The 19,909-nt window shown below is 37.1% G+C and overlaps 2 protein-coding genes across 2 annotated transcripts in view; both read right to left on the bottom strand.

Annotated features, from left to right (window-relative positions):
• Itga1 (integrin subunit alpha 1) overlaps positions 1-17,123 on the bottom strand; it is a 160,552-nt gene extending 143,429 nt beyond the window's left edge. The window contains exon 1 of the mRNA XM_046456353.2: positions 16,984-17,123. Coding sequence (XP_046312309.1) covers positions 16,984-17,044 — 61 coding nt within the window. The 5' untranslated portion in view covers positions 17,045-17,123. The remainder of the gene's footprint in view (positions 1-16,983) is intronic.
• On the bottom strand, positions 4,200-6,165 carry Pelo (pelota mRNA surveillance and ribosome rescue factor). Its single transcript, XM_046456354.2, has 2 exons — positions 5,144-6,165; positions 4,200-4,830 (listed from the first exon to the last, which is right to left on the bottom strand). Exons 1-2 carry the CDS (start codon positions 5,867-5,869, stop codon positions 4,399-4,401), a joined length of 1,158 nt encoding a protein of 385 aa, XP_046312310.1. The 5' UTR covers positions 5,870-6,165; the 3' UTR covers positions 4,200-4,398.
• Positions 17,124-19,909: the final 2,786 nt, after the last annotated feature.

Raw genomic sequence — 19,909 nt, 5'->3', positions numbered from 1 at the left:
TTGCCAAGACATTTTTCTCTTCTATTTGCTGCCTAGAAGATATTGTCCCATGTCTCAGTATCAGATATTTTGGAACTAAATACATCCCCCAAATCAAAATAGACCATAAGGCCTCTAAATCTCTGACTTTCTCTCAAATTTTTAAATGTATAGTCTTTTAAACAATCTTCCTGACTCCAGTATCACTTCCTCCAGTCAATTCTTGATATTGAAAAACAGTGATACTTTTGAAATGAAGTTTATCATAACATTCTCTTGCTTAAACATAACAGTTGTTTCTCAGCATGGTCAAACTCAAACTCCTTATTGTATGACACCTGTCCTCCCAGTCTTCCCACATGACTTCCCCAAGTTTCCTCTCTCCATTGTAGGTAAGCTTATTGGTTCTTGCTCTATAAAATTCCTCCTAAAACATGACCACCCTCTCAACATTGCTCTTTTATACACTTTTTACAAATTACTTGTGACTGATTTGATTAATGTTTCTGTTTTTCAAGTGCAGCCTAGTGAATGGTTCAAAGCAGAAGCTAAAAAAAGTGAATGGAATTAAACGTATCACTCTTAATGACTGATGTAATATAAATATGGACATCCTATAAGACAAAAGAATACTCTCCTCAAACCCTTAGTAACCCTTCTTCAACTTGTAGTCTAATATATTCTGATACTAAGCACAGACAGTCATATCTGTGAGGAAATCCATATGATTTAAAGCCACCATAATCCTTCTCCAACTAAGGGCTTCTATTATGGAGGATGTATGCACATAGCATTTTATCTGTATACTTGTTTTTTGCAATAGAAACTTTTAGTTCCAAAATATATGAATTGCAGTAATTATGAGTCACTTCTATTAAGGATAATTTAAAGTTGAGAGAAATGGTACGAGGATAAAAAAAAAAAAGGAAACTAAATTTAGTGACTGAAAGTAAGACAAAAAGCAAAATTAGCTTTATAAAGCTATTCAACCACATATGACAGGAAAAAGATCCAAGTTGCTTATAAAGGGATAATGAAAGTAAAACCCAGTCATAAAAATTAGCAAGGTACTTAACATATAAATGGGGAACCAGGAATAGCAAAATATAATTTGATGTTATATTCACAATAAAGCAAAAAAGATCTGCATTTTCTAATTTATTGAGTCTGGGTGAGGGTAGCAAATCTTTATGCACACTAAAACCAGATAGAAATTTACAGTACAACTTTAGAAAAGGTTGTTATTAAACACTTTATCGCATATTCCTCAATATTAACGAACAGAAGTTGGAATTATACTGATGGTTCATTTTGATTTTCTGTAAAGTCAAATTACTAGAATTTTTAATGCCATTTGCTTTTATCATTATGTTGATATTTCCCCCATCACTCATTAAGAATTATACTCTTGGTGATGATATAAAGTGTGACCTTCTGAAAATAGGAATTAGCCAGACATGGTGGCTCATGATGGTAATCCTAGCAACTCAGGAGGCTGAGGCAGGAGGATCACAAAATTGAGACTAGCCTGTGCAACTCAGAAAGATTCTTTTTCAAAAAAAAAAAAAGGGCTGCGATTGTAGCTTAGTGGTAGAGTACCCTTGGGTTGAATCTCTGATTAACACCCCCAACACACACACAAATTTAAGTTTTAAATCAATACTTCATGTACATAACAATATGCTTATATTTAGGGGTTGGATCCTTGAGTATGGATAGCTATCTGTTTTGAAAGACCTTAAAAATGAAATTTGTTTTTGTCTATGGCTGGTGACCTCAGCCAGAGATTTCCTACCGCTGGATACTCAAGTATTGTCTCTATATTTATTATGTATATTTATTATGTACAGCAATCACCTGGAGATGTTGGTACAAGTATATTCTAAGTTGGAAGTCTAGACTAGAATTCTGGATTCTAGTTTAATTCTCATAGATGCTGTTTGTCCATGGACTTCGTTTTTAAATACTAAGTTTTGAATCAGTGGTGTGTGTGTGTGTGTGTGTGTGTGTGTGTATTTTAGTTGTAGATGGACATGATGCCTTTGTTTATTTCTTTCATGTGGTGCTGAGGATTGAACTCAGTGCTTGACATATGCTAGACAAGTTCTCTACCACTGAGCCACAATCCCAGCCTTTCAGTGGTTCACACTTTTGATGCCTATAGAAATCATCTGAGTTAACTGTAAAGCAAACTAAAATACAAACCTCAGCATTCTGGGGGGTGAAAAGTTACTTAATTAGACTGGGGTGAAGTCTGGTGGTTTTATTTGTTGTTTGTTTTGTTTTTTTGGTACCAAGGACGATTAACCACTGAGCCACTTCCCCAATCCTTTTATTTTCATTTTCTTGGTACCAGGGATTAAACCCAGGAATGCTTAACCACTGAGCAACATCCCCAGCCTTTTTTTTTTTAATATTTTAAAGACAGGGTCTCACTAAATTGCTTAGGACCTCACTAAGTTACTGAGGCTGTCTTTGAACTTGCAAACCTTCTACCTCAGCTTCCAGAGCCTCTGGGATTACAGGTGTACACCACCATGCCCAGCTGGGCAAGGAGAATTTTAAGAGCTCTCAAATTGTAGCTAACATTTGAGAACATATGGCCTAAAATGTATTGCCTAGATTTATTAGATTTCATCTCAGTACTGCATAGATTTTCATAGTAAGCTGCTTCCAAATTTTAAAATTTTTACTGATTATGATTCATTACCAATCAGATTCTCATTTTAATGATCTTAGTGGTTTCCTTTCTATATTCCTTATTTAATAAAATACCTTTATACATTAAAACTAAATATTTATAGAATTATAATGAAATATTGGCAATGAATTCTTTTTAGATTAGGAGGTAGATATATATAAATACAAACATCTGATTTTAAAATATATGGAAATGTCAGTTCCCAACAAACATTACATGAAAAGGTTCAGACCAGTTAGGAAGTTTTATCAAAAATAATCCCCAAACCTGTTATGTGATGAGAAAGCACCACAGACACAGAAAAGACAAGCAAAAGTTTACTTAGTATCACTTCTTGAGGTAGGAATCATTGATTCAAGAGTTACAAATCACTGTAAGACCTTTCCTAATTATTTTTCTAAGTTGAGGTTTATAAAGATCAAGATGTAATTCCATTCCTAAAGCTCCCTCTATAACTCTTAGAAATGCATATCAATAATACTTAATAAATGCTAGGTACAGTGGCACACCTGTATTCCCATCTACTTGGGAAGCTCAGGTAGGAAAATCACAAGTTAAAAGTCCACTCTGGACAAAATTAGTGAGATTTTGTCTCAAAATAAAAATTAGGATGTAGCTTAGTAGTAGAGTATACCTGGGATTGATTCCTAGCACTGAAAACAAAATAGCAACAACAACAGCAGCAAACCACTCAATAAAAAGGATATCTTAACTGCTGAAGTACTTGCAGAAATCCCCTAATTACAGTAAGGAATACTGGAGTATAACCACCACACACTAATGGTATGACTTAATCAAACTTTCTGAATATGCTTTTTAAGACCTAAAATAGTCCAGTAAGATTATGAAAACAGACTAATTCCACAAATTAAAGACAGAATTAAGTGTAACTTTGATAAGCCAAAAAAAGTAAATAAACAAATAAAAAGTAGTGTGGCAGTGTTTCAATGTGAACACCTGAAATCTAAATTGGAGACTACTTTCAGGTTTGCCACTAGTTTGCAACCAAGGCACTTATCTTAGTCTTATTTTAAAAAAAGAGTCTCCAAAGAGATTAACTATTAACTCCATGATCTGAAAATGACTGATTAAGTATTCCTCTAAAGCAAGTATGATTTAGTCTAACAATGAAAAAGCACAAGAGTTTTTTCTAACATGATTAATTTAACAAATCTCTGAAGAAAAATAGCATGTTAAACTTGTCTTCAAAGTTTACTAATTGGTTATCAATTAAAAGAGGAAATGCATGTAAGTCTAAAAAAAATGGGAGTATGTGCGGGAAGTGGGTAAAAAAGGAATCATTAAATGCAAAGCAAGAATACCAGGCAAAATTAAAATGAACAATAAAAACTCAGGATAATGAGAGAATATAGCTTTTTTTTCAAAAGGAAAACTAACTCAAAGTATGCAATATGATATTTTATGATCTATGCCCAAAATAAGTATTCCTATTAGATATACAAAATTTTTTTCCAAGTACAAGTAAAATTATCCTAATTAATAAATATAAAACATGGAATTTATTTCATTTAAGTTTATTGTTTAGTTTGAATACATGTTCTGAGAACTATAAAATATCTAGTGTGATCAAATACATGAGAAATTCCAGTATGAACCCAAAAGTGCCCATCTTGCAGCTTTCTCTCAAAGGATGCTGAAAAAAATATACATATTAATGAAGTGAGACAAAAGGTTGTCTCAACTATAAATTTCAATCATTAATCTTCTTCAGAACTGGAATCATCCTCTTGGTCAGAAAGTTCAGGAACAGGAAAGCGAAGAATGGCGGCTACTCCAGTCAATTGGCTGAGCTGTTCCCCAGATACATGAAGACTAGAGAATATCCTAACAGTGCCCGCATTTTCTTTTACACTGTCCACCAGCCTTACATACCGGCTACGTGTAGCTACATCCTGGTGTCTGAAGAGCTCATCGCTGATGAGCAATGTGTCAACAGCCATGGCTTCGTTAGCCTTCTCCACCTGCTTGAGTCCATAGAAGGCTCGGTCAGGTTCATGTTGTAACATTTTATAGAAGTCATCCAAGGCTTTAACTTCCCCAGCAGCTTTAGTGTCTGAAAGGCGGCTAGCTACAGTAGGGTCACAAAGGGCCTCTTTCAGGGAGTACTTGTGTCCAGAGGAGGCATGTACCTAGAATCACAATTATAAAAGACAAAAGAATCTCTGAAAGCATCCACTAAGCAGTCCATGTTTACCTAAAGTCTAAAGAATTAACAAGGATACATATGTGTATGTGTGTGTGTGTGTGTGTGTGTGTGGACTTCAGCAAAGTTTATTATTTAAATATGCTAGATATTGAGCAGTTCTCTTTTCATTACTTCATTTACAATCCCAGCTAAGTAGAGTTTCTCCTCTTTTACTTTTCCCAGTTCTAAAACTTTAGGAGCAGTTTATACCAATCCCTCTGCCCATTCTTAACTATCTCTGAGTAAAAACATTTTACCTGAAGGAATTTGGACCGGTTTTCTAGGAGAACTTTGTTGTCAGTCTTCACTGCTTGCTGAAACATGTAGTCGCAGAACTGTTCCCGCACAAATCCTGGGCTGGCCACCAGGACACACTTTACAACATCGAAGTTTATGTGGCGCTGGATGGCCTGAACCACCTGTTCATAGAACCGCTCCAAGGCCCGGTCATGCTGGGAGCAGTTGCCTTTCCTTTTCCTAGGGATGTTCACCTCCACCTTGGCCCGAGTGAGGGTCATGCTGGGAGTGACTAAGCAGATATGGGCGAGACCTTCCTGCATGACCACCGCTGCCACATCAGCACTCCAGGCCGGGTCACAGGCCTGTTCAATGCGCTCCAGAACCACACTATCCCACTGTTTCTTGGCCAGGGTGAACTGGCGGTTGGGCTCCAGCTCGATGGTGTGGTAAGCCCCCATCTTGACATACTCATTCTCTTGGATATTGGTCCCTTTGACCCGCAGCTGGCAAGCTTGAGAGTCAAAGTCAATGGCCTCCACGCAGAGAGTGAGCGTTGTACGGACCCGGTTGCTTCCTACGCTGCCTGTGGAGGACTCGGTCTGTACCTTACGGATGGTGGAGGCGCGAAGGCTGTCGCCCACCTGCACTAGATTGTAAGTGTGCCACATGTCCTCAGGCTCCTCGGGGACCAGGGTCACCTGACCCGCATTGTCCTTCTCAATGTCCTTCCTCACCAGCTTCATGACCTTAGTTGAAGCTCAGTAACAGAACAAGAAGAACTGGGGGGGTCCCCAAAGGGAAAGGGGCAAGGGGTAGGGGGAAAGGGAGTCTAGGCCCGGAAGGGGGCGGGGTCCAGTTTCTATGGTCACTTGCCCGGAGGGAAGGAAATACTGTAGCTCTGACTCATGCAGCCGAGGGGGCACTTACTCTAGCCCTTCCGGTTTTAGTCTCCCCGCGCGGCCCGACGAACGCGCCCAGGAGACACAGCAGTGAACACGAACCTCTCGAGGCTGCAGCCGTCAGCTCCGAGCAAGTGGCTGACGCAACGAGGGCGCATGCGCAGCCCGCGTCCCGCCTCCCACCGCCCGGCGCACGTTTTACGTCCTCAACGGAGAGGCGGGGCCGCGGTTGGCCTGCGCAGGCGTACTGAGCGGTTGGTGCTCCTTGGCATTAACTTTCTTCAGAAGGGGCACGGAATCTTTAGTGGCGGTACTTTTGTTTTAACGCTGAACTTGGACATGCTAAGTTTTCCCTTTCATTCCTGTTGTGAAGAATTGAATACGTGAGTGCAAATATATATTTTTAGCTGGGCGCGTTTGTCACGCTCAGCGGTCCTCACTTGGCGTACATCCAGTTTCAAAACTTGGATCTGACAGTAAAAGGAGGTCTCAAAAGTTGCGGACTTGGCCCCCAAAGTTCCAAATTATGCTCGGTTTTGCTCAATCCTTGTCCGCATTCAGACGTGACACGCCTATTAGAGCCGGTATTTCCAGAAGCGATTTCTAAACGATTGCGTCTGGGTTTTGAGCAACGTGCCCAGCTGTTTTCTGCGCTTAGTTACCCGAGTCTGCACGATCTAATTAACCCAGATGTTAAAGCACTGATCCCAGAGAGAGCGAGAAGAAACTATGTGTGGAATTTACCCCTGGGTGGACTTCTCAGTGGCTTGACCTGACGTCCTGGGAATCCCAGAATCCAAAGTTGGCAGTCAGCAGTCTGAAATGTTTAGGGTGGGGGTTGGTAGCAGTAGTTTAGCACGCCAGCTTCACTGCCAAAGCTAGGCTAAAGGCAGAGGATATGGGATTTGGAGATAAACTAATCTACTGCTTATGACTGACACAGAATGAATAGCTACAGAATCGATGTTAAGAAAATCATTAAGACTGCCACTTTTAAAGTTGGAGAGTGGGAGCGGGATTGACTCTGAAGAAGACCAACAAGTAGGAAAAAATTCACCACAGTTTTCTTGAGAATTAAGATGGAGAGCAGAAAAGTGCTGCACACATTTTCTCACGATCTTTCCTGTCGTTTGTGTTATGTATTTTAAGGTGAAGCTCACTGTTGGTGAGACAGAGATAAAAAGAAAGAATCTGGTTTTGGTACAAACGTTGATAATTTTAACTCAAGTGTCATTTATCTTCCTCAGAGACATTCAGGGGAGAAAAGGGTCCCTTACCAAGACTCTCATACAAGGTAGATCCATTATTTGTGTGGTGGTTTCTTCCCAACTGTATTTTCCCTTCACCCTATCTTTCTTCCTATCATTCTAAAGTTCCTAATGCACATTGCCTTCTTCCTCCAATCCCAAGAGAACCCAGTAATTTTTCACTAAATAAGGAACTGGTCACACCAAAGCATGAAGGTGGATTGCCTTTCCAAAGGACATTTTACCATTTAAAAGGATCTCATTAACTTAGAATTCCTAACTCCTTAAAGTGAAAGTATACATATGTGCTTATGGGAATATGTTTATGCGGGGAGGATAAATTTGAGCTGTGGGCTTTGAAATGCTCCTTGATCACCAATGGGAGTATACTTCATCTAGCACCTTACTTTGCCAAGGATTAAAAACCACAGAATCACAATGGTAGGTACAGAATAGGTTTTTATTGAAGAGCTGTCATTGAATATTCACCAAGTGCTTTCCTATGCTCTTTCTAATCCTTGCCTGTAAGGTAAATATTTGTCCTTTTAAATTTATAGAAGAAAATAAATCATGGGGAAGTTGAGACATGTGTTCACGATCACAAAACTAGTATTCAAAATCTGGCCTGCTGGACTCTATATATAAAGGCCCACAGTGTGGGAGTCTAGCTAGAAAGTTTGAAAGGCTCTAGATCTTCCTCTGCTTTTATTTATTTTTTTTTTAGAGAGAGAGAGAGAGAGAATTTTAATATTTATTTTTTAGTTTTCAGTGGACACAATATCTTTGTTTTGTATGTGGTGCTGAGGATGGAACCCAGGCCACACGCATGCCAGGCGAGCGCGCTACCGCTTGAGCCACATCCCCAGCCCTGCTTTTATTACTTCTTAAAATTATACTTTTCTTTTCCACATAGTTTTCCTTTGCCTAGATTACATCATCATGATAATCTTTAACAAATATATTTTATAGGATATTATATTTTATATTCTATAAAAGTATACAAATATTTCTACATTTAAAACCTATATAAAACACATGAAATCTTAATTTCATGGCTTTTTTTAAAGATATAAGGTTTTGGACTATCTTTTTAAATATCAATATGCCGCAGTGACTGCATACACAGCATTTTTCATGGAATTACTATTTGATCTGGGGTGTCTGCAACAGCTTAGAACTTTTTATTTTTTTAAAAAACGTAACTTGAGCTTATTGTTGAATGAACAGATGTTCTCTCTAAGGTTTTGTGTTATGGCTTAATATAACTAGACTGGTCATTGTTACACTTTTATTTTGAGATATTTTGGATTCTAGTTCCTAATTAAGTCCCAAATTCCTGAAGTTTCAAGGATCAATACTCTGGCCTCAAAAAGCTTTATTTCCCATTTATATCCTTAGGGGGCTCTTAAGAGCACACCTTGACAGTAACTTTGTTCCCTATACATCCTAGGAACTTTGTACTTTGCTATCTCATTCATCTGTTCTGCATAAATAGAACTTCTTTTCTTTCCTGTTTCCATAAATCCTATGTATCTATAAGGTCAGTTAAAATCAACTTTAAACTGTGCATCATAGCAATTTGAACGCATATCTTGTCTTTCTTATTGGGCTCTGGATGGTTTCATCATTGTATTACTCCACTATTCCCTGAAAAGTTCTCTGCATGTAGTAGGTACTCATACCTGCATAATAAACTAGGTGGATAGAATGTAAAGTTTGGCAACTATATTAATATTATTTTCAAACACCTTTTAAGGCACTCATATTGTTATCTACTTTAGTTCACTTAATAATGGTAATTTTAAAACTCCTATGGTTAAAAATTCATTTATTTTCATTTTTTTACAAAATAAGCAAAATTATGCTAAAAAGACAAGCTCTGTTGCTTAAAATTATAGTCTTATTGCCTTTTTGAGAATAAAACCTTTATATCAGTAACTTTAATTATATCTGTTTTTCCTGTAATGACTTGTTTATATTAATCATTCCAGAAGACAAAAAAAGTCAGAGTGGGTATCTCCAAAAGTTTGTTTTGTTTTTGTTTTTGAGACACTGGAGGAGAAGTGGGGTAGAAGTCAAGATAATTGTGGTTCTTACCCTTCAGTTGTTTTTATTGTAACTTTTGGCAGTACTCAGCCTCTAAAACTCAATTTCCTTTACTAGGGAATTGGATTCAATAATTAAAATCATTGTAACTGTAAAAATTATGCTGCAACATGTAAAAAAATTAAATACTACCTATAATCTCACCTAACATGTTTTTTTCAATTTTCATGCTATCTTTTGACTTTGAATCTTTATAAGGTCCATTTTAGTGATAGAAGACTGATTCCAAGTTAAACTATGTATACCAACAATCTGCAGACCTGAGTTAAATTTCATAACCTCCATAAACCCAAGCTTTTCTCTATATTGTAAATGAGGTAATTTGTTCTGCTTCTCCCATTTGACGATTAGTATGTGGTTTTAATGATATTTCAATACTTTGTAAATTGAAGAGCTCTATAAACAGGTAAGGTACTATGATAAATCTCTAAGAATACCTAGATTGAAGTTAGAAATCTGACAAGCCAAGGGTGAGGATTCATTTTAATATGATCATAGTTATTCAGCCTTGGAAGCATAAGTGATTTGGTAATTTCCTAATGGATAATCTTTTGTGTGCATTTCTTTATTTTAGCACCTCCTTTCTAAACCTTAGGTTCACCCTTCTGTGTGAAATTGTTCATGCATCTAATTGGTGAATTGGAATACAGTCCTTCCTATTATAATAATATGTCAGAAATGTTTTTTTTTTTTTTTTTTTTTTTTATGAGAATGGCAGGAATTACGGGTTCCTGGAGAACTGAAATCTTGTTTGAACACCTTGTGCTCAGCACAGTGTCATAGTAGGTACTGTATAAATTTTTTTTGTCTCCATCTTGTTTGCTTTTGTTCTGTTTTTGTTTTTGTTTTTGGCTAGGCTTACTTTCCTGCAACACAAACCTGAACTCTTCATTCCTCTTCATAAAGCACCTTGGGAGCCCCTCCCATATTGCTTCTTCCAGACTGAGTCTCTTAAGGGCAGAAACTTCCTTTAATTTGTCTTTGTGTTCCTAGGACCTACCACAATGATAATCGTATATATTATATGAAAGAATGAGTGGTTACTAGTTTTCCTTCAATTCACAACTTTTAAATTGTCTATCACTTGATCTTAAAATTAAGAAAGTATATTCTGTTTTATAATGTTACTAAGAATTTTAAAAGAAGAGTAAGTTTCTGTAAACTTAGTTTTTGAGATATCTATGCTTGCATAAGAAAATGGTGATTTATATGCATCTTAATAAGGAAAAAGTCTTGATATATTTTAAAATAATTTGTAATGGTAATTAGTTTTGATATACATGATTTGGAAAGTTATCTTTACAGAATTTATAAGTACTCAAAACTCAGATTATGAATATCTAGTGTTAAATGGAATTGTTTCTTTAGAGAAAATGTACAAACCTCAGATGTTACAAAGTCTCCCATGTGACTTCCTCAAGCAAAACTAGATAGGTGTATGTGAGGATTATTCAGCTAATTTAGGCAAAAGGGAAGAGGGAAAAGGGAAAGTTTCCCTTTTTTTTTTTTAAGGAACTTGTACTCATTTACTATTCCCTTTTTTTTTTAAGGAATTTGTATTCATTTACTATCTAAATTTCCTATGATTGAAAATGCTTACTTGCAATTGTGACAAAACAATACAAAACTATCAAATAAAATACTATGAAAAAGTGTGTGTGTCTATTTCTATGTATTCCTATGCATTATATGATCATTTTGCAAAAACTATTAAAATAAAACATAATACAAACAGTTTAAAAGACTGATTAATATCCACGTATTTTCAGACTTTAGTATACAGCAAATTAAAAGTCTAGTTAATGAAATTTTGAAAGTACATTTAACCTGTAGTAACAGTACATGATTTATAATAAAATATGTAAGCTACTATAACCATTTGATATTCTAATGTGATTTTAAAATTTGCATTCATTTAAGCAACTCATATATTTCATATGCAAAAGCATATGTCTTCACTCTTGTTGATATTTTAATTACAATGATTTTTTGTTATTTCAGATTTTTCTCTTGTTTATTTACAGAGATCTGCTGTTCAGATAAAACAGTATTATAGTTTTGGGACTTACAGTGAATTCCTAACATCAATCATTGTGTGCATTTGAATTTCCCCGTTAAAATTTGGTTAACTTTTTAATTACCCTTTTAAGTCAGAAAAGATTAGATTAAAATTAGGCCCTTACACAATGCAAACCCTAGTGAAGCACCATGACAAAAGGTGAAGAGTTTTCTAAAGCTAGAGTCATTGATTCTGTACAGCTGGAACATTCTTTACTTCTTATTATCATCTTTCTCCTAAAGCTCCCTTCTAAAGGTAGATATTCAGAGGAAGCTTTGTTTATGGGAACTTGTGAGGCTGCTGGTAGCAGAGGAGAAATTATTCCCTGAGTCAGATACAAACTTGACTCTGGAAGAGAACTAAGAGGACAGGAACAGTGTTTACAGAAAGGGTGTCATATATTAGCCTCTTTGAAATCTTAAGGTGTAGTTTTCAAGTGTAAGAAGAAATTTCCATGTAGATATACTTTATATTATGGATTGTAATTTTCAGATGTGTTTTTCCCCACATTTCAATATCTCTGAAACTAGGATGCATCTGGCAATCTATTAATTATATATTGGATTGATAGTGCTTATCTTAGTGGTGCATAAAATATTGGTGCATTTTTCAATTGATGGTATTTCCAATTCAAGTAAATATAAACATGGGTAAAGATATAATTAAAGGGGGCAATCTAATTCCTTAAGTACTTCATAAGTTTGTCTGTTATTTCATAATTCATTCAATAAAAGGTACTTGTGATTCCTAGATTCTAAGGGTAATAAGCAAAGACCCTGCTTTCAACAGAGCATAAAGCAGGCTTGGAAAACTGACAATTAGATATTTAAATATTGTGGTATATTATAAAAGCAAAGGAAGTATGGCACACCTGTCCCTGGGGAAAGGGTTTCATTATACTCCAGGAAGTTTCTTAGGAATGACATTTATGTGGAGAATTAAGGATCAGCAACAGTTGGAATAACTACTTATGCAATGGCTTGGAGGAAATTTCAGGGAGATAGATAACAGAGGAGCTGAAAGAAGTTTAAAAATCTTGAGAAAAGGAATATATTCATCTAATTTTCAACTCTTGATGCTTTACTGTACTTGCTTGGAGAGTGAATACAATTAGCTTAATGCAAATTCAAGTACACCATTTTGTGTTTCAAACAACAAAATAACAGTACAGGTAATAATAGTATTTAGTCTCTTATAATTTTCTGTTTTTAACATGAGCTATTTTATTCTACTGCAGTTATTTTAAGGGACATAAAAATTTATCAAGATGTAAATCTCAGTAGGATGTTTTTAGGATTGAGGTGGAGGAACAAAGGCAGAGGATCATCTGTCTAAAGAAGTAGGATCAAGTTGGGCAAGATGGCACATGCCTGTAATCCCAGCAGTTTGGGAGGGTGAGGCAGGATGAATTCAAGTTTGCAGCAACTTAGCAAGACTCTCTCAAAAAATTAAAAAATAAAGGACTGAATATGTAGCTCAGTGTTTGTTACAGGGCCCCTGGGTTCAAGTCCCAGTAACCCCCCAACTCCCGGCCAGAAGTCAACTTTTTGATCTGGAACTGTGTCCCCACAAATCATGCATTAGAATCTTGAATCATGACACACAGAAGAAACATAGGTAAACTAGTATAGCAGATAGATTTATTACTCTCATTGCTTATTTACTAAACAACAAACAAAAATCCTTCAAATTCATTGCTACCTTTACAGACATCATAATGACCAAGGAAGTTTTCAGCATCTTTGGTGACTCCTAACTCCTAATATCACATTGTCTGACCCTGGAGACAATTTCTTTGGTTTGGGTAAGTGATTTCCTCTCCATATTCAGCCATCTCCTCACTGGAGTTCATTTCAAACATGGAATCCTGCCTGTGCAAAAGGTCTCAGAAAAAGACCCTAAATGTTTATAGAGTATGGAGACATACATAACTCACTTAGGGTAATTCTATGTGTTTATGTTAATAAACATTCTTATTTGTGTTATACTTGGTGTAGGGTGGATCATCATCTAATTTCACTGTACACCAAAAAATCATGAAAATAACACTTGCATTATTAACTAGAACCTTATTAAAATTTTTTTAGATGATTATATTTGAATTTCACAGAGGATAATCAAGAGGGGAGTAGACTTACATTAGGCAGACTGTATAGCATATTTCCGAAAATGAATTTGAGGTCAGGGATCTGAATTGAGTTAAATTTGTCATTTACTTTTGCTCAACTTTGGACCAATAAAATTAATCTCAGTACTTTGATATCCTCATCTCTCCAATAAGGATAATAGTTCCAAATCTTTGCACTTTTTTTTAGATTAAAATAATACAAATGAAGTTGTTGGCACTGGGCCTTGCACATATACAGCTTAGCATTAAACTGTACTAGGTACTCTCTGTTATTTTCTGTCTTGATCTTGTCCTCTGGAAAGCTGAATCCAACCACTTGGATATGGCCAGTGTAAGGACTGGGCAAGATGTTACAGGGTAGTGGGGAAGGGAAGTACTTATTTCCCCTATCCACTTTCTTGCTGGGCTTCAATTTTGTCATTAGCTGCACTCTTCTACCTGTAGCCATTGTTTTGGTCCAGTGACCTTCCTCTAGCTAAGAGTTCAGAGTCAAGCTCCTTGGGTCTAGGAATAATCATGGTTTTTCTTCCCACTGTTCCTTTAGGTGTTTTCTCCACACTGTTGTTCCATCATCATTTTTTGGTTCTTGTTTCTTTACAGTCTCTCTAAACTGTCTCTATGAAAATTTCTTCAGTTAAATTCTCTGTATGTGCTATTAGTTGATGCTGAGACTTTGTATAAAATAACAATAAAGACTATTGGGCATAAGTGAGAATTTTGATATTGACAAATAATTAAATATTGAAAGAAGCTAATTCAAGAAATTCTAAATGCACTGGGAAGTTTATTGGGATGGTGGCAGTTTGTACTTGTGATGTGTGCTCAGCTTTGAACTCTGGAGTTTGTTTAGATGGCAGGGACTAGTGGGAAGGAAGGGTGGAGTTCTTTATTACATGCTTAAAACTAGAAGAGCATATCTATAGTGGCAAATAAACAGGATTATGGAGAAAGTAAGGAATTGTGACTAGATATGATAGGCACTTTTATTTAAGAGTCATGGTAGGCGGAATAATACTGGTCTTCTAGAAATGACCATGCCCTAATTCCAGAAACTTGTGAATGGCAAAAGGGCTTTGGAAGATGTGATTAAATTAAGGATTTTGAGATGGGGAATTATTCTGGTATGCTCAGTGTGCATACAGGGATCTCTAGGGAGGCAATAGTGTCATCATCAGAGAAAGAAAAGTGACAATAAAACAGAGCCAGAGGGAAAGGTTTGGAGATGTTACCTTATTTGCTTTGAAGAACAACAAAGGGACCAAGAGTCAAGGGAAGCAGGTGGACTCTAGAATCTGAAAGAAGCAAGGGAACTGATTCTCCCCTAGCTTCTCCTAGAACCTCTAGAATCAGTACCCTGGTAACTTCTTGATTTTAGCCCAGGAAGACTTAAGACCTATAGAATTATAGTAAGTGTTTTAGATTGGAAAATCTGACACCTTGTTACAATACCAAGAGGAAACTGATATGGGGGCAGTAGGAGATAGGATGCTGGATTTTGGCAGTTGAGAATTTTGGATTTTATCTACGGTAACCAGGAACCACCATAGATTTCTGACTAAAAACTCAGATATAATGAAAACAATATATTAGGAGGGTGGATTAGAGTTTGGTTTCAAAAAGCAAACAAGAAAGATAAGCTTTACAGTAGTGTACATGGGTGGGTGTGGCAGTACAACTGCAGATTAAGTGTATACTCTGAATTGATTGGAAGTTTCCAAGTATGAACAATTGATAAGGAAGAGCTGTTATTAGAATATGATGACTAGTGGAGAGGCCAGCAAAAGAAAGGAAAAATTCAAACCTCTGATCCTTAATGTTGTGAAATGGTCATAAACACAGTATATATGAAGTGTCTGCTGAATCAATAGCTATTGAAATTCTAATTTAAATATTTATACACAGAAGAGCTAAGTATTATAATTCAGAAATATCTTGCATTATTTCTGTTAAGTCCCTTCCAAGGATTCATCAAGACATATTATACCACCATATATATGACACTGTAAATCGTTAACCTTTCCCCCTTTTTAAAAGTTTCATTCTTTTTAGAGGAGATGCAAACTTGATTGGATCCTTTCTGTATTAGTAATTACTTATTTGGTAAAATGAAAAACAACTTGAATAGTAAGCTTCAGATTTTCAACAACAACAACAAAATGGAAACAATCTTCAAAAATGGGGATGAAGAAGAATCGTAGGTCAAATATGTGTAGAGGGTAGTGGCGGTAGCTGGTAAATCAACTCCCTTCCCAGCTGTAATGCTGTTCAGAAGCTACCACTGTTTGGATTAGGAGCATTTCCTGATTAGTGGAGAATATTTGGATGAAAAGCCAGTAACTCAGTATTAACTCTCTACACCACCTCACTATGGAAAAAGTTCTGCTTGCTAATAATACATTTCTGAATGATCTTCGCAAAACATTAGCAATACCTGGCCTTCTGAGACAGGGCTTAACTGTCTAACTTGTCCCTCTTTGTAATGTTAAGTGCTAAATTACCAGTACTAACAAGTATGCCAGTTACAAAAACACAGAACCAGTGAATGCCAGTGATATGCTAAAGCCAACCATTTGTTAAGCCATTATTTGGTGATTTTTCTTCCCTAAAGCTGATACCAATACACTTCCACCTATCTGCCTTCCTCCTGACACCATTTCAACTTTCCCTCCTCAACCAGAAACTGGTTTAAAAGTTTTGACCATGGTTTAATCATTTGAAATTCCTTAGAAAATGCTGTGATCAACCTAAATTGGATATAACTTTGCATTCTAGTGTTATTTTAAATCCCCTCCTTAAAATTCATATTATGTAATAATACTATATTTTGCATCTTAAAAATAACTTGTGCTGTGATATTTACAAAATAAATGTTCATTACTCCTCAGTTTCAAAATGTTCCTCCTCTCGGTTGCTGACATAGAAACTTCATTTAGGGACAGGAAACAGTTTTGCCTTGAATACTCTCTTGTTTTTTTGTTTTGTAGCAGAAAAATCTTAAATACTACACAGCAAGAAAATGCAATACTGTTCATTGCTGAACAACCTGAAGATAGGAATTTTGCATAAAAATCAGGCACCTTCTAGTCATCCCCCCAAAACCATTCAACAAAATCCTAAAATACAGTGAAGATTGTAAAACAACTTTAATTTGAAAAGGCAATTCTACTTAAAGTTTAAAGCACTGCCTTACCATTAGTCATGGAGCTGAAAGGGCCTGAAGTTACACCCGAACTAATTTTTATATGAACCAAAATGCAGAAACTCCTATAGGCTAACCTGGCCAGGTTACCTGTAGTGCCTGAAAGTAGACAGGCGCTCCCTCCTGCTCTTTGGCCCACAGCCCTGTGGACCTCCCTCCTGGCTCCAAGCCCCAAGACCCGCGCGCAGGAGATGCTCAGAGGAAAGCAGAGTTGCTCACCGGTGAGGAGCCAGCAGCAGGCGACAGCGACCCCTCGGCTGTCATGGCGCAGGAGGGCCATGGCTGGAGTGGCTGCAGTGCTCGCAGTGCTCCGGGATGAGCTGGTTCAGAGGGCAAGACCTGGCAGGACTGGACTCCGGCGCCGCGCTCTTCTGGCCACTTCGACGGTCTTCTCGGGTCTCACTCGGTGGCCCCAGGCGGCCGCAGCGTCCAAGCGCGGCAGAGGAGTGATTTCCTGTGTTTTCGTCGAATGCCTCTAGGTCAGCTCCACGTTTTTCCCATCCAGACGGATTGCCACATCGCCCGCCCCTTCGCGCTCTTGGGTCTCTGAAATCTCACTGGCAGCGTCCCAGGCTCTGTCCGAGACATGGACAAATAAAGCCAGCTTCGCGGGTCGGTGTTTAGGCTAAAGTCCACAGGCTGCAAAGCAAACCTTAAAGGGACATCTCTTTCATTGAGAAGGGGATCTCGCTCTCTGTGCCAAATCCCTAAGGTGGTAGGAAGGCGGGCAAGGACTGGACCTTTAGAGGGTGTCGCCAGTCCTGTGGCTCCGCCTTCACACTCTTTACTTCTCCCGCGTCTGGGCAGGAAGGGCACTTTCAAAGTGTCCGGGCTCTTCTAGCCTTAAAGGGAGGCTGCTTTCCGGGGTCCGATTGCGCAGAAGAGGCTGCTTTCCGGGGTCCGATTGCGCAGAAGGGGTCATCATCATTTCACTGTCTGTGAAAATGAGCAGATCTGATACCCACTCTCCTTGCCTGCAGACGCTTGAACTTTGCTTTGAAGTCCCAACTACCCGATATGCTCCACTGAGGGCTTTGCTTTTCTTTGTGGAGAGTTTGCTTCCTTTACATGACTCCTTGTTAAAGGGTGGTTGTAGATAAGATTTTCTTTGGAAAGATAATAAGATTGGGAGGTTAGTTGGGGCGGGGGGTGGAGAAAGATGCGGGCAAGAAGGTAGAGGGAGGGAAAGAAAGGGAGGAAAGCAGTTTCCTTAGAAATGGAATGTGTGTGGGCTATTTTGTTTAAGCTGAATTGGGATGTTTGTACACTGGGAATTGAATCTAATAAAAAAAACTCATGTACTGTTTTGTTTTTCTTGCTACAGACTTTAATGAGTAAGTGTGCTTTAAGTCCTGTTCCTGTCAGTCTTCCTGGGAGAGTGGGGCCAAAAGACTTGCCTAGGAGTTTACAAGCTTCCCTTGCACGGTGGATTGAATAACCTCCTTGAGTCAAGAGCCACATTCACATGTTGGTTTCAACAAATACTTGCTGTTTTAAAAGCAGTGTGCCTTAGTGGTTTTGAGAATTCAAAGGTGACAAAAGAATGGATGAGTGGACTTGTGTGTAGAGGTGTTGGAGGGAATCAGTTCAAGTATTTGAATGTCTCTATCAGGGTAGGTCTAGGCAGGACAAGAGTGCCACCCAAAGGAGGGCTCATTGCCTAGAACACAATGCAAGTAACAAAAGCCTGTAGGGGTGTGGGTAAGCCTGCAGGGGTGATTGGATATACTGTTAGAGGAGTGCAGCAAGTAGAAAATGAAGAAGACAAATATTAACAAAATTTAATGAAGGTCAAAAATAGGGTGAGCAGAGAGTCTGAAGACTGTCAAATCTCAGCACCATGACTGTTAGCCAAGGAATTCCTTTTCTAATTGTTGTATTTGAACTAATTCATTACTTAGTAAGTACATTAGAAACCCTATTTCTCCCTAATTTTTTATTTCATAATGACTTTTTCAAAATTCTAGCTTTAAATTTACACAAATAAATCTCTAGAAAAATAGTATTGTATTGGGTCAGAGTTCACTCCTATTATGCATTATTGGGATTCCCTGGCCTGCATTCAGTGTTCTCATATTTTTCCACAGAAAAAATATGTATATATTTCATCTCCCTGTTTATAGTCTCAGTTATATCTTCTGCTTCTCAGTATGATCCATGGGGCCTTGCAAAATAATAAGTATCAATTATAGCTTGGGTACTGAAACATCATAATAAATAATTTCCAACAATATTTCCTGAAATGGTTTGGTTTCAAAAAATACATAATAAAGTATATCTATGTGTGTTTGTGTGTATATACACATATATAGAGAAATGTGTTTATATATGTGTGTAAATGTATATTCATGTGCTTATGTGGCATTCCAGTAAATTGTAACGCATTACATGAGCGAAAAAACAAAAAGTGATATTTTAACATATCATAGAGAAATAACATGGGGTTAAAATATCCTTATAATATGATCAAGGCTATTATCTATTAGAACTTTTCCCTTGGGGTGGGGAGTTAGGATATACTTTCAGTTTAAATATTTGTATTTCCCTTGGACTTAAAAACTTCATGGTCACAACTATTACTACCAGTGATAGTATTAAAATTAATTTCAAATGTGCTATGAGTTTTACAACAATGCTGATTGATATCAAGTAAAACCATTGCAAATGTAGAGAGTGAAAAATAGCTATTGCTGTGTAATTATATTTAGAATAAGTACTCATTTTCAAACCACAATAGCTTTAAATAAAAGCTATGTCAAGCAAACTATTTATTTATTCTGATACAAAGACATTAAGAAAACTAAGAGAAGATAAAATCTTGCATAGTGTCACCAACTAGTAATTGTATAAGTACACTAAATGACAAATGTTAAACTCTAAACTAATACTTTTCTATTTTAAATGAGACCTGATTTGATCAGACTTCTTTCAGGGTTTGGAAGCAAGAGTGAAAATTAATAATACACTAAAAGATAGAAGACATAAGTGGTTAAGAATTTGGAAATTACCAGTCTATGAGTAAGAGTAACTAGTATTATTAGCCAAAAATATTGAAAGGAAAAACACTAAAGTATTCTTGGATTTCATCTAATATACCAAATAGATTATTAGAGTCAGTAAGGTTCTGGAGTCATGCTGCTTGAGT

This window comes from Marmota monax, unplaced genomic scaffold (genome assembly GCF_021218885.2).
Source record: "Marmota monax isolate L192 unplaced genomic scaffold, Marmota_monax_Labrador192_F-V1.1 WCK01_AAM20220418_F8-fsc00037, whole genome shotgun sequence".
Classification (NCBI taxonomy): domain Eukaryota; kingdom Metazoa; phylum Chordata; class Mammalia; order Rodentia; family Sciuridae; genus Marmota; species Marmota monax.
The sequence above is the reverse complement of the archived record's forward strand: the minus strand, read 5'-3'. Positions and strand labels throughout refer to the sequence as shown.